The sequence below is a fragment of the Aspergillus oryzae genome, chromosome 3, assembly GCF_000184455.2.
Source record: "Aspergillus oryzae RIB40 DNA, chromosome 3".
NCBI classification, from domain to species: domain Eukaryota; kingdom Fungi; phylum Ascomycota; class Eurotiomycetes; order Eurotiales; family Aspergillaceae; genus Aspergillus; species Aspergillus oryzae.
In genome coordinates, this window is record NC_036437.1 from 4,806,444 (window position 1) to 4,822,770 (window position 16,327).

The window sequence follows — 16,327 nt, forward strand, 5'->3', positions numbered from 1 at the left end:
TCGATAGAGTGATGACCGAAGTGCATGGATGATTGTCGAGTTGAAGTATTAGTAGAAGCAAGGATAGAAAACTCCCATTGGCCCCGGGAAGAGGCCACAGCGCTAGCCTTAACAAGACTAGTCTGGACCCCATTTCGGGAGGATGCTGACGTCACTGATATATTGACTAAAAGCCTTAGGCACCAGAGCTATCTTGATAGACTGAATACACCGTAGAAATACATTTACAGATAATAACCAAGCCAAAACTCCGACCAGAAAAGAGCAGAAAAGACTCACCGCACACAACAAATTACCTCTTCCCACCCATAACCCCATACCTCCACCCCAAATACCCAAGAACCCCGGACAAACTCCCCATCCCAGCACTAGCAAAAACATTCCTCCACCCAAGAGCTCTGAGCAAAACCAACGACGAAACCTCCTCATGCCCCGTCAACTGAAACATCCTCCCATTCCGCCTCGCCAGAACCACCAACCCCGTTACCCCCATCACCGCACCCGCAAACCCCCACGTATCCACCTCCACCTGCCCCGGGTTCTCCAGCAATCTCCAACTACGATCTTGCCATTCAATCGGGTCCCATTTCACCAGATAATATGGTAGCATGGCAGCCATGGCCCCGAGACCGATGACGGCACCTGTGCCTGTCGATCGCATAAGGAGAGTAGCTGGGGTTGATCCTGGGGGGATGATATATCTGGTGTAGAATTTGTTGTTGGAGGTTGGTTGATAGGCTAGGAGTCCTATTCGAATGAGCCCGGTAGTGCTTCCGAGGAGGGAACCGGCTTGGAAGCTGCGGTCGAGGACGTGGCTGGTGAGGATGAGTTTGGGGAAGGGTTGGTCTTCGGCGTATTCTGTGTGTGGCCAGAATGTGGTTAGCATGGTGGGTTTTTGTAGGAAGATTTAAAGAAAGGAGATTGGAATTATGTATGATATTTTAGAGATGAAAGGTATGTTGTGGTGATTGAGTGGGAGTGCGCTGATGTAGAGTATTCTCAGTAAGAGGCATGGTATGGACAGCTTGGTCAATCATGTACTAATATAAAGTAAGGCATGGTAGAGATGGAATATCCACGGTGGCACTGGGGTTGCTATATATCATTAGTGCTTATGGTAGGAGTGGAGTCCTACTTTATCTCTTACGAGGTCATCTGACAGCCGTGGTTTCTAATCAGCCCGTCGGAATCTGCCCTCATACAACTTAAATATGTTCCATTCTTGGCGATTACATGAGAACATACCTGCATCCAGAAAAAGAACAAAAAGAGAAGAAAAGGTGATGGCAGCAAGAAAGACATACCTGAAACTGTTCGTACACCAAGGATATACACCTCGCGATATGACATCAGAAGAAATAGCAGTAGACAGAAACTGCCTAGAAAGACCGATCATCAAGCCAGCAATCCAAACACCTCCAGCAACACGTTCGTCTTAACCGGCGGAGGACGCTTCGAAAGTCCCATCAAATTATATACCGCCATCTGAGCGCTACGCACACTATATTCCATACTAAAAGTCGTATCGTGCGGGATCTCCACAAACTGACCCACGAACGCCATATTGGTCGCATTATGGGGAACTACCTCGGGACGGTCAAAGTGAGACCGTTTCAGCAACGATGCCGTGGCCAATGGGATGATGTAGGGGATAGTGTTAGCACTAGGGAGAATTCTTTCCTGATCGATACCCAGGTGGCCAAGCACTTCTAATAGTATCTCCTTCCCGCTGCAATCCTGCATCGGCTTGTGCACGAAATTGCCGGGCTTCTCGGGGTCATTGCCATATCCCCAGACAACGTGAACGTTGGCCGGTTGGTTGGCGAAGAGGGGCTGAGATGGTACGCTGAGACTTAAGTTCCAGTTGCTTTTAACAAAGGATACCAAGGCCGCTGAGCCGGGTTCGTTGTGCGTCATCCTTTGGTAGTCTTCGAGGAATGTAGAATCCTTCAAGGTGATGGTGAATGTTACGACCTTGGACTCTTTGATATGAGAACGGAAGGGCACGGGATTCCCGAATTTCCTGGTAGCCATTCCAGAGACCTTGTTCCATAAGGACCAGTCTTCCATGATTGTATCCTCTAGAGCATCCCATGCCTCCCATTTGGGTGGTGCATTGTTGGATCCGACCGCAGATCCCGAACTGACAGAGCCAAGAGTAACAATAACAATGTCCATGGGGTCAATAATCACGAGCGAGGGGCTGTTATCATCGTGGACGAGTTTGATTTCAGAGATTGTCGTTGGGTCGCCCTCCGGGTACATGACGAGATCAGTTACTTTAGCGTTGAACCGGAAGTCGACGCCTTCCTTCTCCAGATACGCAATTATAGGGAGGATGACGGAATCATGGAGCGTATACTGAGTGCGGTCCAATGCACTGACATTATTGATGTCTTTGATCTTTTCAAGGTACTTGCGCATGTGTCTCTGGAACTCGACCGCTCCATGTTCGGGTCGCATGGCAAAGCTATGAAAAGTTAACCAAGCCAAGTCGATAAAATGAGAAAGATAGGGCCTGCTCACGTTGTAGACCACAGCGTCCAGAAATGGGAGTTAAAGAACGACTCATCAAAAAGGTCTTTGATAGCCTTGTCGGCAACCGCTTTTTCGCCTTCAACCATGAGCTTGATGAGATCCCATCGGTGTTTAATACCCAAATGAAACTGTCGATCATCGACTTTCTCGAGGCCCGTCGAACGCTGTTCTACTAGCCGAGATGATGCAGTAGGCTTCTCCCCTTCCCCGCTCTCAGACGCTCGCACTACATCCATGATGGACTGATTAGGGTCCCCAGGACTAGGAACATAAGATAGAAGGTCCTGGACACAGATATCATGGAAGTATGGAAGACAGGGAGTACGCAGCACGTAGCCATTTTCTGCATCACCGAAGCTTTGCATCCCTCCGCCAGCGTGTTTATGCTCGTCAAGTAGATGGATATGTTCTCCGGGAACCTTGGCATCGTTGATCAAGTGAACGGCGGCAGCTAGCGACGCGATGCCGCCGCCAATCAACCAGGCCTGTACATCCCCAGGGTCTCGTCGAGCAGAACTCTCTTTGTGCGTCATTTTGAGTGGACTTTTTCCGAGGACGATTGGCTTCATAGTCCGATTGTGATTGATAGCTCAGAAGGCACAGTGAGTGTTTTGTGCGGCCCTGATTCTAAATACCACTGAGAGTTATCATATGACAGCTAGGACTGAGAAAGCATACATTAACTGTGACATAGTAGGCTAGGACAAATTGGGCTGAGTAGCTCCTGGTGGATGTTGGGGTTTATCATATAGTATCTGGCCAGACATGTCTCGACTATATCCTGTTTAAAGGTCAGGAGACTCAAGGTCAGCGTTCCTGTGGTTGCCCACACTTGGACCCTTGGTACCGTGGCTGATCCTCTCGATATAGTTTAAACACCGAATGATTGCATAGCAGTACGTCGAGAATTCTTTTGTAGCTCATGTTATGATCAGCCACCTTCTATGGCAGTGATTTATCACTATCGGACGAAGTTATAGCTCATGCGTAATATTCCCACTCTTGGTCACCACACCCCCGTTCAAGTGGTGTGACAGATATTGCCAACGCCATCAAAGGTTAAAATAAACGCTATCCCATCTAGCCTTCATATAAACACAGGTAGCATCATGATGTTGTCATCAAATTATTGGTGGCTTTCATATTAACAGAATTAAAGATCACCTTCAACGAAACACTCGAACCGGATTGGATTTAATGATACTGAACTCTCGTTATGGTTGACACATAACGATAAATGTGGAATTTTAAATCGATTCATATGCATTTCGAAATGCTTCAGAATCACTGCAGTGGATGTAGTATTTATGTACAAAAGTCAATGTAAGGCGCTCATTTCGGTAACTGTGGACGAAGCTCAATGAATACCCACGACCTCATCCGGTTCAAGCTGAAAGGTGGGTTCGCTCTGCACACAAGTAGAATTTCGAAACCTATCAAATACGCACCCCATCTCAAATAATCCGACGTAAGTCACCTGCGCTCTGCCTTTCGGGCTGATTATAGCAATACGTTAGCTATCGCCCTAAGGATACAGCAGACGTACTGCGTAGGGTACACAAATAATGCTGTCGTCGAACCCACCAAATAAAGTTAGGCTCCACATAGGTAAGTGTTCCTTCGGTGCCATTCACCGTGAAGATGAAATGCCGTCCAAGTGATCGACAGTTGAATGGTCCACCGGGAATCGCTCGAGCAGGAACGCTACCTGGGTCAGATGCGCCGCAGGTCAACGTGTCATTGTATGTTGGAGATCGCTGAGAGAATGTTGCTTCCACCATATCTGGTTGACCACAGCCGGGACCGCCATGAAGACCCGTTGGAAGGCAGCCACCATCATCGCATCCGCAATTGTAAGTGCTATTGTGCCAGGTAAAGTTGGTAATGATGGCGGGAGGGACGTTGCAGCCGTCGGTGCCTTGGCCAGAGGCCAGCTGCGCAATGGATATTAAGGAGGCCAGGAGGATGTGGAAGACTGAGAAATGCATCTTGTATAAAGTTTAAGAGATATAAAACCCGGTAGTCGTGAGTATCTTGGTCTTTGATCTGGAATGTATGTACTCAGTTGGGAGAAGGGCAGTATTTATACCCCGTATTTCAGCTATGGCCCTCTTTTCTGTCTCGTAGTCAACGGGTGTTTTACTTATCGTCTTTGATGTTGCTATGGTTCCCTCACTCCTGCCTTCCATGTTTAGTTTCTTTCTCTGTCTTACTTCGTGCGCCGGGATACCCGTTCTGTTACTAGGCCGGGATTGTCCCCGGCGTAACCTGCAATGGAATTTCATATTTTGGTTCTGGATAGCCCTATTCGCCGTTACAGTTAGTGATGTCTGATGCTGCCTTGCAGATGTTTCAAAAGCAAGCGACTGTTACATTGTCTTGTAGGCCTGCCATAATCGAGGGACAAATGAAGGGCGGTAGATCTAGAATGTCAAGTTATCACACTGCAGCTAGAATAGAGTACTAAAAGCATAGTATAAGAGATATGGAGATCCAGAACAACAGCAGCTAACTGGATTACAGGGTACCTAAGCATATGAAAAACAAAACAGGGATTATGTGGTCTAGCTGTACGTAATTTCACGTTAACATAGCACAGGTTACATCCGTGCATTGACAAATAATGTCGGAGGCTGGGAGACCTAGTTCACAGTCTCTCAAATGTCTGAATGAAATCCTGCAAGATCCCCACACTTTCCGCCACTTTGGTGATGAACGGTGCACAGTGGCTGCTCTCAATTTCCCGCACATGCCAGTTCTGACCTGTCCCCGACATCATGCCGTACTGGGAGACCTTAGGAACAGCCAAATCCTCGGTGGTTACAACATATGACAACCTCCCGGTATAGGCAGGGTCAGCCCATGCAGGGGAAGGCTGGGCTGAGAAAAAGGCGAGGCTGGCATGCGGCTTGATCACACTGCTTATCGCTAGCGCTTGCTCCTCACTGACATCTGCAGCGAAGGTCTTCTCTGGCTGATCAGGTATATTGAGGCCAGTAGATGGCTATACATTGCGGGTCAGCTTCCTCAGAATCACGTCTAGTAGGGTCGATCTTGATACCAACCTGATCTAATAAGATCCACGGTGGTAGATTGCCACCTTGCGTCCCAGCACAGCTGACGCCTTCGGGGACCAGAAATGCACCCATGCACACTAATCCCAGTACGCCTCCTTTCTTCTCTTGTTGGACTCTCTCTGACTTTGAGAGTCCTACGGCAGCGGCACCTCCCGGCATACTCGCGTATGAATGCATCACTAGTACCACATCGCGACCCTCATCTTCCACCAAGGAGAATACAAGACGCCGGATGCTCGCAGCGTCCGTCGCACAATCAGTCGCGGTCGGATCAACTGGATCCAGAGACGGGAGCTCAGCTGTATATGTTGGAAACCCCGCAGCCTGAACCGCTTCCAAGAAGGGTCTGTAGAACTCGGGAACAAGCCACGCACCCGGCACGAACACAACAGTTGGTTTCATGGCTAAAGCAACACAGAAGCTTAATTATGAAGAAGCGTTTGGCAGAAGATCTTCGCTTCACGGGCAGGTTTAAGAGAAATTTCTGCAGCTGAAACGAACGTAGCAGCGTCGCAATTTGGGGGCGAAAGTGAAGGTGGAATTATATGCCTCATATCACTGTGGGGCATGTCTAAACATCTAAGCCACACGATATTAGTGGCCTATTATATACGGGGAAACGTCCCTTTATCAACATGCTGAGTGGACGTTGCGGACAGTACGTAAGCACTAATATGGAACGAACCTGTGTTCGGCTCTGCGTTTCAACGGGATTCTATTGATTTACTGGTGAAACTACTAGGGTTCAAGACTTGCCAGGTTGTATTGAGTCGCAAAAGATTAACCATTAGGGGAGACATAAAAGATAGGTAGACTAGTCCGCAAAGTACGGTATATCTAGATCAATATAGAAGGATTCCACAGCGTATCAGTAATAAGTGTGTGATGTGCAAACTTTTAGTAAATCTTGGGAATATAAATTTAATGAATCTCTTTCAATGACTTTGTGACTCCTATTAAGAAGGTGCAGACAATATATACACCTGGAATCCAACATATAGAATATGAAGAAGCTTCCTGTCTATAGAAGGCATGGTTTGGTGAAATAACATTTTCATTCTGGAAAAAAGAGATCTCTAAAAGTAAGGTCAAATAATCTACACTAGATCAGAATGTCTTCCATTCTCCTGTTCGTCCGTTCCAAGATTCACCTTGGCAAGATCGATGGCTATCTATTAACCTCATTATAATACTGTTCAAGGAGCTATGATTCCTTAGACGGTACTTCGAATCTCCAGGTACTGCAGAGTATCTCATGTCGGATCATTGCAAGACACAAAGCCCACCTCGGCCCGATTCCTCGGTCTAAAATCTCCCAACCGGGCTAACAGTGATCAAACCTGGGGATTGATACAGAACGACAGGACCATTCGATTGGGTCATTCTTAGAATTCCCCGCAGTTTTCCCCGCAATACCCTTGGCTCAAAGCACTTATCCAAACGCTTATCCAATATCAGCAACTCACTTATAAAACTACCATACTGCATGAGTGAGTTCAGTAATGACGATGGGAAGAAGCTTTGAGGCAAAGACAGGTATTGCCTATCCAAGCTATCAACTATGTCACGACTTGTCAACAATATTGCAATTGTCACTGGGTCTTCCAGCGGAATTAGACGTGCCATCGCACTAAAATTTTCACGAGAAGGCGCAGTGGTCGTCTGCGCTGATATCCGGGAGATAGCAAGAACAGAAATACTTACTGAAACCGAAATTGCGACGCATGATCTGATTACCCAAAATGGAGGCACCGCTGTGTTTCTGAGAGTGGATGTCTCAAAAGCTGAAGATGTGGAAAGACTGGTTGGACATACAGCTTTATAATATGGCGGATTAGATATGTACGTATATATGGCCACTCATTCTTACAGCCTTCGATACTGCGTGGAATAAATGACGTATACTGACAGTACAATAATACCATAGAATGATCAACAACGCCGGAGTTTCCGCCGAAGCTGATAATCCAAGACCTATCTGGGACTTTTCACAAGAGATCTGGGACAAGGATATTGCCCTTAATTCGACTGGTGTGTTCCTGGGATGCAAATACGCCTCTGCTCAGATGATACAGCAGGACCATGTACCATGTGGGGATAGGGACTGGATTGTCAATATTATCAGTGTCTTCGGATTGACCGGGGCTGCGTCTATAGCAGGATACGTAGCTTCCAAGCATGCCACAATGGGAGTTACGAAAGTTGCGGCGTGGGACTGTGCGCCTCATCGCATCCACGTGAATGCGATTTGTCCGGGTTATAAGTTTATTCCATTCTGATTTACTTGACTGCCGTCTGAACTATAGGGTGTTATTATTGGTTCACATAATAACCTTGCTAGACACGGATACTGCATTCATTTCAGGAATCTCTGGAGAAGTCAGAGGATTTGTTCAGCAATTACATCCCTTCCGTGGCCTGGGCAAACCTGAGGACGTCGCAAATGCTGCCATCTTCTTGGCATCTGAGGAGAATACTTGGGTTACTGGCATTGGGCTTCCTGTCAAAGGAGGTTATACTTCGCTGTAATCGTTGCTCGTCGCAATGTCCACTCATACCTTTAGAATGATATACAGTCAGGAATTGATCATACTTTGGGATACGGACACTGGCGTTTTTGAGCGATGAAATACCGGGTTCATGCCTTGAAACTGCCCTTTTCCTTTCCCTTTATTCCTAAATTATTTGGGTTATCTGGTAGACAGTACATTTCCTGCCAGGTTGTTGATTGAACCTATCTCCGGTGACCTGGTATCAACAGCTGCAAAGGAGTTGAGGTGGAAAAGCCGCTTAGGGCTAGATGTCTTCTGCCGTCATGTGACCTTTCAGGCCTTACTTCACCTTCTGAAGATCTACGGGATACTGAAGGTTAATTAAGAGTACGTAAGAGTAGAATTGCTAGCATTGAATGAGAAATAAATCCATTTTACCTGTTTAGGAATCAACAATCCTGCAAATATAACACACTGATGGCGTTAGATGTCTCCCCTTGATGTCACACAATCTAGGGAACGCATATATTAGATGGGTGGTCTCCGTACGTTGAAACATGCCGACATGATCTCTATTTCTGCACAGTTTGTACAAACACGTAGTATAGAAGCGTATCGGCAGATGACGCTAATACTAGATATCAGGACTCGGACTAGAAACGGTGTGACGACCTAGCTCTCAGGAGATACCTTAAGCAAGACTGATGAATTGATCTGGTAGCGGAGACCTTAAGCACAATTAGCATTGTTCACCAGTTGTAAAAGCGTGTTTCCACCGCTCCCAGCTACAACCATACGATACCAGACAAACTACAGTCATATGTATCGTAAATTGGGTCGATACGACAGTGATATCAACTATAATATATCATTTAGCTCAGATCTCCGCCTTTTTAGCTTTCTAAGGCACACTCTACTCTAGGCGAGTTTCTCGGCGATAAGCTTCTTCAAGTCTGCTGGTGCCAATTCTTTGATGCCAAGCAGCTCGTTATCCGTTACATCAAATGCGCTACCATAGGTATCACCAGCGAGAGCCGTACCTTTAATCAGTTTGATGAAGGCCGCCATACTGAAGTCACCGGCACCAAATTGTTCCAGACTCTCCTGCAAAAGTACGTTTGTTCGCTCTTTGCTGGTCCTCCACTTGATGTCAGGCCGAAGCTCCTTTGCAAACCCAATCAGCTGGTTTTGAGTCAAAATCGCCTCTGATACACGTATGACTCTGTTCTCCGTGGCGTCAAAATTTTGCAGGATTGCAACTATAGCTCTCCCCACCCCAGGCAAGGAGGTAGAACTGATCCGATTGTCGCCTTCGTCGAGCATAGTCACTGTGTGGTTCTGAAAGTCCAGCAAAATTGGAGAGTCCAAAACAGAGTCCAAGAAGGCGCCACATGCAAGAACGGTCCATGACAATTCTCCAGCTGCTGTCTTTTCCTGGAGATAGTTCCGGATCTTAAACATGGAGCTATAGAGGGGAAGAGTTTCGAGCTTTGGATTGGTGGTAACACTGCTAAATTCGGAAGGAATGAAACGCTTCACTCCTGCGGCAATGGCGGCGTCGATAAGCACATTTTGATTGTCGACTGCGGCAACACCCACAGTGGATACGACAACGTCCACACCTTGAAGTGCAGCGGTTAACGACTTCACTGAATTGAAGTCAACTTCGAAGACCTTGATGTTCGAAGCATATGCGCCAGGCTTTTGAGAACGAGTGAGAATCGAGACTCGGAAGCCTGCATTGACAAGTGCTTGGAATACGTAGGGTCCCAAGGTGCCAGATGCCTATAAAAAATATCAGACATTTGGCTCTTATATATGTTCTTTGGAGTCCTTACGCCAGCGATCGCAACAGTTTCAACTTTAGGCATCGTACTGAAAACCAGTGTTATCTTGAGAGCGCTTCAGAGGATAGAAAGTGAGTTACGGAGCGACTTCTATCGCGGGTCATAAGACCATTATATATTCAGGTTCAAGCACAGTTCTTACAAAACTTCTAAATCACCTTACTAAGAGTCTACTATGAATCCGCACCTAAATCATGAAAGTCCGCAAACCCCGCCGGAGTGGAGACCGCAAATTCGACTGACTAAGCATTCAACACCATAAACTTCCCGCCGACATGCGGATTCACGTTACGCATATTGATATTAAAGTAAGATAAACTCGTCAAATGGATGCTCGCCCTCGGGTGCACCTTGCCAGAAAGGCTTGCACACGATGCAGATCCCAGAAGAGGCGATGCGACAGGGCTACTCCTGAATGCGGACTATGCCAGAGGTGAGTGCTTGTTGAAATGCTATTTGGAGCCGTGGAATTCCTAACACAGACTCTAGGCTTCGTCAAGCCTGTCACTATGAAGGACGGGTGATATCATCTCCAAGTTCGACACCACCGTCCTCCATCGATGCAGAGATTTCCCTTGGAGTGTTAAATCCTGGCCATATCAAAGACGCTATTGCTAAGAAACTCATATCAGCCCCGAGCGATATATTTGCGACATACCTCCAATCCATCCATCCTTGGTTCCCTATTATCGCACAAACATTTCAGGCTCAGCTCCCAAAATCTTGGAACGAAGCTTCCCTGGATTACACGCTCCTTGCTTTCTGTATTAGTTTGCTTTGTACCTCCCCGCCTCCCTTTTCAGGAGAGGGGACTCTATCGGGTCTTCAGTCCGCGTACCTACAGGTAAAGAGCTGGATAGCAGTGATCGAAGGACTCGGTATCACCTCGCTCAAAATTGTCCAAGCAAGGACCTTGGTCACTCTATTTGAAGTTGCACATGGCTTCTACCCGGCAGCTTACATTTCTATTGGGACTACTGTCAGAGCTGCTGATGCACTTAAACTCCACGCTTACTTACCTCCATCATCTTCATCGTCTACTAATGATGAGTCAGCGAATGAGGAGGCCATATTAATCGGGTGCGCAATCCGAATTCTGGATAGGTGCAGGTCTCCAACTATCCCTCAAAACTGTAACTCCCCTTTGTACTGACACGTTATAGATATGTAATAGTACAATCTGGACATCGTCCACCTCTCACTTGCTCTCTCTCAAAGGGTATCCATGACCTCAACAAAGTCCCCTGGCCCACCGGTACCGAGAAAGACACAAGACACCCTCTCTGGCAACTCTCTCGTATCTTCGAAGCGTCCACACTTCTTGATAACATACACAATGCGTTACATAACCCCACTTCAGAACAAACATTCAACATGGAAGAAATAAGACTTTTGCTGGAGACATCATATAGCCTCCGCACGCTCTTAATCGAAGAGGTTGAAGATGCGGACCAGATATACTCCGGTGGGCTAGGATTTTGTCATATGTTAGTTGAGCCGCGTTCTTCTATAAGTCTCCTTTAAATATTCGCATCGACACTGACGTTGCACAGTGGCCTTCTCCTAGCCTATGAGAACGGCACCAAAGTTCAGATCACCGATGCACAAACTTTAACTTGCCAAACATTTGCCACATCTTCTCTAAACCCCCTTCTCACCACCATAACTAACACGGTCTACCCTTTTGTCAGTGGTACACAAGCCATAGACTTGGATCGCCTTCCTCCCTTTATCACATTTCTTGTGTACAAAGCGGCGAGCATAATGACAAAGAGGATGTGGATGGAAACTAACTCAAGTGAGACATTGAGAAAGTTACGGATTCTGAGAGGATTCTTAAAAATGGTGAACGCAAGGTGGTTATGTGGCGGTATGTTGACCCAAGAGCTTCTAGGACTGGGTTGGCTAATTGTGCGTGAATAGAGTATTACCTTAGCCTTCTCAATGAGGATACAGCGCCGCGATTATTAAAATCTATCGAGGCAGGTAGATTTTCCTTTGCTTAAAGTTACGGGAGATAGCGCCGAAGTCGATTATATCTATTTGAATCATGAATAGACCGAACAATTGAGCCAAAGTATAATATGAAGTAACTGTAGGCGATTTCTTGATAGCGCTTAGTATACTATTATTATATGTCAGTGAAGCTATAGAGCCTCGTAGATATGCGAAGATCAAGCCAAGGATTCCACAAAGCAGTGAATCAGTGACGCCAAGGAATAGCAATGCCTTACGAAAACTTACGTTAAGCAGTTATACAACCAAGGTCGAGGTAAGATGAGGCAATTATATACATACCGAGTGACGTACAAAATTGTGGCGTAAGGTGTGATGATTGGACGAGCATGCATCCGAAAATATATCCATAGCGTCCGTCAAAATAAAATAATGGGATGTCTGGACCACTTTCCTCGTGTCCTTTGTTCACATGAACACACTCCACAAAACATGATGTTCCCCGATTTGATTAAACTTCGTTGCTCCGCTGGATTAGATGTCGGCAGATATAAACGGCTGCTCACACAGGCGTCTTAAAGGTGTTCTAGGCTCTTTCAATCTCTGAGCCCTTCAGCCTCTTCCCTTCTTTTGGCGACTTGCTGGGAGGAGAACCGGTTCTAGTCCGTTCTTGCTTAAGCTCCCTTGCATGGGCTCTGGCTAGACCTTCTGGTACCATCAGCAATGGCTTGTATCTGCAGCGATGCTATACATTGATGATGGATGAATGTATCACAACATGCGAATGGGTTGCCAATCGCCACTTGCTCTTGTATGTATGTACTCATAATCACCGTGTGACTGGTCTAGAACATCAACATACGTTCCACATGACATTGGCTCGCCATACCCATGATACCACTCTCAAGTAGAGTACCGCTTGGTAAGTGTCTTATCTCAGCGTTTGCCGAGCGTAACAATTTTCTTCTAACAGAACGAGCATATAGAACATCCACTAGGAATAGCTATCTTTCCAGCCAATCATTTTTGGTCGACGCATCCCTGGCTTATCATACAGCGTGTCAAGGAGACGCGTTGGATACAAGGCCAACTTTCCAAACAATTATTGGTTTTCAGGCAATCGTCCAGGGAATAAGTGTTCTGTCCTGCAGTAGGCCACCTTTTGCTGTGAATGTCTCCAGTGATCTGTGTCTGTCGTTCCTCCGATGCCCTTGGTTCCATTTGATCCTCCGACTTACAGCTCCCAGGTTCATACTCCTCTTCCATCATCTGCTCAGCCTTAATCAATTCTTCAGCTACAAGAGCCACCATGTTCGAATCAAAAGCCCCTTCGAAATGTGGCCAACTGCGGAGTAATTTGATTGCTCTCCGACGCACGCCATAGTCACTGCACCCCAGCGCCACATAATAGAGGGGAATAATGACCCCAACGTCAAGGACCATACTAGGGCGGTCTGGTAGCTTGCACATGACATCTTCAATCTCTAACATAAGAGCGTCATATTCAGGCGTGTAAAGCTTGACCAGTGAATTTGAGCGGATAAAGCATCTTCGAGCTCCGAGTGTTATACTCTTCAATGCAAGGTCGATCATATCGAGTCCTCGCTGGTCCTTCTCTGTAAGTTGGGTGTATGAGCGAGCCGAGAATGCTTCAAGCTTCCAGGCGACGCGGTACAACTGAGACAGAATCTGTTGTTGTTTCAAGTGCAACGCTTCATAGTTAGATTTGATGTCCTCTGCAGAAAGCTCTTGTGTTCGTGAGAGGAACCGGAAACGTTTCCTCATTAGACAGCTAAACGCATGTCTCACCTCTTGGAGACTGTTATATTCTCCATAGATATCCTGTGATTCACCCGGAGTGTATTCCAGCTCCCTGTCTAGACTTGAGAGCGGACCGCCAACCCCGCCGTACATTAGCTGGCTGTCCAGATGAAGGAATGTCTCAATGAGGCATTTGTCAAAGGGTAATTTTGTCTCACTTCCATTGATAAGCTGTATATCCGCTTTCAAATCCTTTAGAATGCGTACGCCACTTTGTAAATGTTTGTACGCACTATCGTAATGACCAAGGAGCAACTCCTGCATAACAAACAGCAGACAACAGAGCAGTACAACAGTCTGTAAATGAGGATCCGAGGTAGCATGGCGTATAGTGAGAAAAGAAATCGCCCGATTCGATTGCTCCAGGGCAAACCGATTCCAAGGACTATCCACACCCTGACCTGGAAGTGGGATTCCATTCGCTTCAATATCCTGGTGGATAGCACTCAAGGCATTTGTCGCATGGTAAACTGCTGGTTCAGAGTAACTCATCTGCATGACAAGCTTTTGCCAAAGCAACGAGTCGTACAGTGCTAACAAGGTCGGGATGGTGTGGTGCTGGAAATGAGAGAAACAACGACGTTCATCGGAGGTCATAACCCAGCGCAGGCCGTCAACTAGTGCCGGGGTGATTTGTGCCCTGGCGACTTTGGTCGTTGCTATAGGCAGTCGATAGAGGTCATACCCATCACAGGTTCGGCCGGTGGAGGTACAATTTCGACACGCGCCGGGACTCTCGTCACATTTTAAATGTCGTGCTCTAAATCATATATATAGATAATTAGTAGAATTGAAGATTAGTTCTAGATGATGAAGACGCACCGGCATGTTCGACATCCCGTTCTGGACCGCTTGCTGCTGGTCCTACGGCTCTTAGAATTCGGTTTCGTTTGCTTATCGACCATTGCGGCTAGATTCTTGCCGTGTCAGACTGAATGATAAACAGCTAAAGATGAAGGAAAAGATACGTATTGGTAGAAGGCGACGAAAAACGCCAAGTCCCTTAGCACTCGTCCTAATAAAGTTACTGATCCTGGATCATTGGTTCATGCGGGATGACCTTAAATTTGGACTCTTTGGAAAGCTATTCAAGCCTTGATAAACTATTGACCATAGCGGCATGTGCACATCATATGTCACCATGGTCCAGAAGATCTCAATGTAGCCTTGCGGAGTAACCCAAAAAGTCAGAATTAGAAATCCGACCTCATGTAAGGCTTATGTGAGCCCGTCAGGCCGCTGCGGGGTTGAGGCTATGATTACTACCTCTGAAGAGGACTGATATATCTTGGATGGTTGTCGGTCGCACAGCATAGATTTGTCAATATTTGAGTGGGCTATGCGTCTATTAGTCAATGTATATTCATGTAAGCAAAATCCCAATGTACCTCAGCAAATACTAAATATGTAAAAGGGCTTATCAGCGGCCAACATCGGTAGCAATTCCGTGATGATTCAACGTAAGCAATTCAATGCAATGTATAAGGTATTGCTGAGCATAACTGCAGAACTGTGCTTTGAACACCTTAAATGCGTTTTATTGGCTAGATTCGCTTTCGACCGCCCCCATCTCGCGAGTATTTACCAAGGAAAGAGTGGCAAGTTAAGCCTTGGTGAAGGTATTCGGATTTAAGCTCCACAGAAGAAGCAGAATACACAAAAGAGACCTGATGGTGACTCGATATATCGTCGGATGACTGACACACCTGCTGGAACATTCTGGAGGAGGTAATTTATGGAGAATGACCGTTAACCCGTTTAAGAAAGATCTCTTGATAGTAAAAGGATCCAAGAAAGAAAGAAAAAAGAAAAAAAAAAAAAAAAAAGAGAGAAAAGAAAAGCACAAAGAAGAAGGAAGAAAAAATGGTGAATGCAACTTTCCGTTCTATAGGGCATACCTTTCCCGTTGATGCGACGACGAGAGGAGGCGCTCATTAACGATGATTATATTCTTACATTAAACAAACGAGCCGAGCCAGAAAGAGATTCCGCCCATGTGTCAAGCGCGAAAATCCTGATTGGTGGGCCTCGAAGCTGGGCAATGGTGTTTTCCCTCCTTCAGGTACAAGAGATCCAATCTCGGCCTAGAACAACTCATGCTCATTATCTAGCCATATTTTCGACCCTTCTCATATTCGGCTAGAGCCCACTTCACCATCCATTCTGTCTCGAGAATTTGCTTGGTAGTACTTCGATTCTCGGGTTTGAATGAAAGCATCGGCCGTAACATGTCAAAGATAGCGGCCCTCTCTTTTGCGTCAAACACAGGCATTCCACTATCTCTCCTGGGCTGTTGCACGCTATCCTCAAATCGGTCCCTCCAAGACCGGTACGGGTTACGGTTTATTGGCGTACCATCCTCGGTAAACTACTGTCGTCGTGCCTCCCACTTCTTCCACCACTCCGGGGACAAAACACCAAGAGTATCGACATGCTCACAGGTCATATCATCCTCCGTCGCGAGGAATCCTTCAAATAGTGGCCTTTGAGCAATAATAGACCAAATGGTACAAGCGAGAGTCTAGATGTCTGATTGGAAAGACAGAGGCGTATTTGGTTCAAATCGAGCCTCGGGGGGACGGATGACAAGAGGGGT

General features: G+C 46.5%; 7 protein-coding genes across 7 annotated transcripts; 1 reads left to right on the plus strand and 6 right to left on the minus strand.

Annotated features, from left to right (window-relative positions):
- Nucleotides 1-292: 292 nt before the first annotated feature.
- Nucleotides 293-886, minus strand: AO090026000110 (uncharacterized protein; the record flags this gene model as incomplete). The annotated part of the gene is made up of 1 exon (XM_001821555.1): nucleotides 293-886. The coding sequence occupies one exon, from the start codon at nucleotides 884-886 to the stop codon at nucleotides 293-295; it is 594 nt and encodes a 197-aa protein (XP_001821607.1).
- A 509-nt stretch (nucleotides 887-1,395) lies between these two features.
- On the minus strand, nucleotides 1,396-3,071 carry AO090026000109 (oleate hydratase; the record flags this gene model as incomplete). The annotated part of the gene is made up of 2 exons (XM_001821554.1): nucleotides 1,396-2,470; nucleotides 2,527-3,071. 2 exons carry the CDS (start codon nucleotides 3,069-3,071, stop codon nucleotides 1,396-1,398), a joined length of 1,620 nt encoding a protein of 539 aa, XP_001821606.1.
- A 799-nt stretch (nucleotides 3,072-3,870) lies between these two features.
- Nucleotides 3,871-4,526, minus strand: AO090026000108 (uncharacterized protein; the record flags this gene model as incomplete). The annotated part of the gene is made up of 2 exons (XM_023236216.1): nucleotides 3,871-3,971; nucleotides 4,085-4,526. 2 exons carry the CDS (start codon nucleotides 4,524-4,526, stop codon nucleotides 3,871-3,873), a joined length of 543 nt encoding a protein of 180 aa, XP_023090899.1.
- A 659-nt stretch (nucleotides 4,527-5,185) lies between these two features.
- Nucleotides 5,186-6,017, minus strand: AO090026000107 (alpha/beta hydrolase; the record flags this gene model as incomplete). Its single annotated transcript, XM_001821552.3, has 2 exons — nucleotides 5,186-5,542; nucleotides 5,604-6,017. 2 exons carry the CDS (start codon nucleotides 6,015-6,017, stop codon nucleotides 5,186-5,188), a joined length of 771 nt encoding a protein of 256 aa, XP_001821604.1.
- A 1,159-nt stretch (nucleotides 6,018-7,176) lies between these two features.
- On the plus strand, nucleotides 7,177-8,144 carry AO090026000106 (SDR family NAD(P)-dependent oxidoreductase; the record flags this gene model as incomplete). The annotated part of the gene is made up of 4 exons (XM_023236217.1): nucleotides 7,177-7,419; nucleotides 7,454-7,461; nucleotides 7,543-7,878; nucleotides 7,922-8,144. 4 exons carry the CDS (start codon nucleotides 7,177-7,179, stop codon nucleotides 8,142-8,144), a joined length of 810 nt encoding a protein of 269 aa, XP_023090898.1.
- Nucleotides 8,145-9,025: 881 nt separating this feature from the next.
- AO090026000105 (aromatic alcohol reductase) lies at nucleotides 9,026-9,978 on the minus strand (the record flags this gene model as incomplete). Its single annotated transcript, XM_001821550.1, has 2 exons — nucleotides 9,026-9,892; nucleotides 9,946-9,978. 2 exons carry the CDS (start codon nucleotides 9,976-9,978, stop codon nucleotides 9,026-9,028), a joined length of 900 nt encoding a protein of 299 aa, XP_001821602.1.
- A 2,926-nt stretch (nucleotides 9,979-12,904) lies between these two features.
- AO090026000104 (Zn(II)2Cys6 transcription factor) lies at nucleotides 12,905-14,636 on the minus strand (the record flags this gene model as incomplete). Its single annotated transcript, XM_023236219.1, has 3 exons — nucleotides 12,905-12,951; nucleotides 13,002-14,491; nucleotides 14,554-14,636. The coding sequence occupies 3 exons, from the start codon at nucleotides 14,634-14,636 to the stop codon at nucleotides 12,905-12,907; spliced, it is 1,620 nt and encodes a 539-aa protein (XP_023090897.1).
- Nucleotides 14,637-16,327: the final 1,691 nt, after the last annotated feature.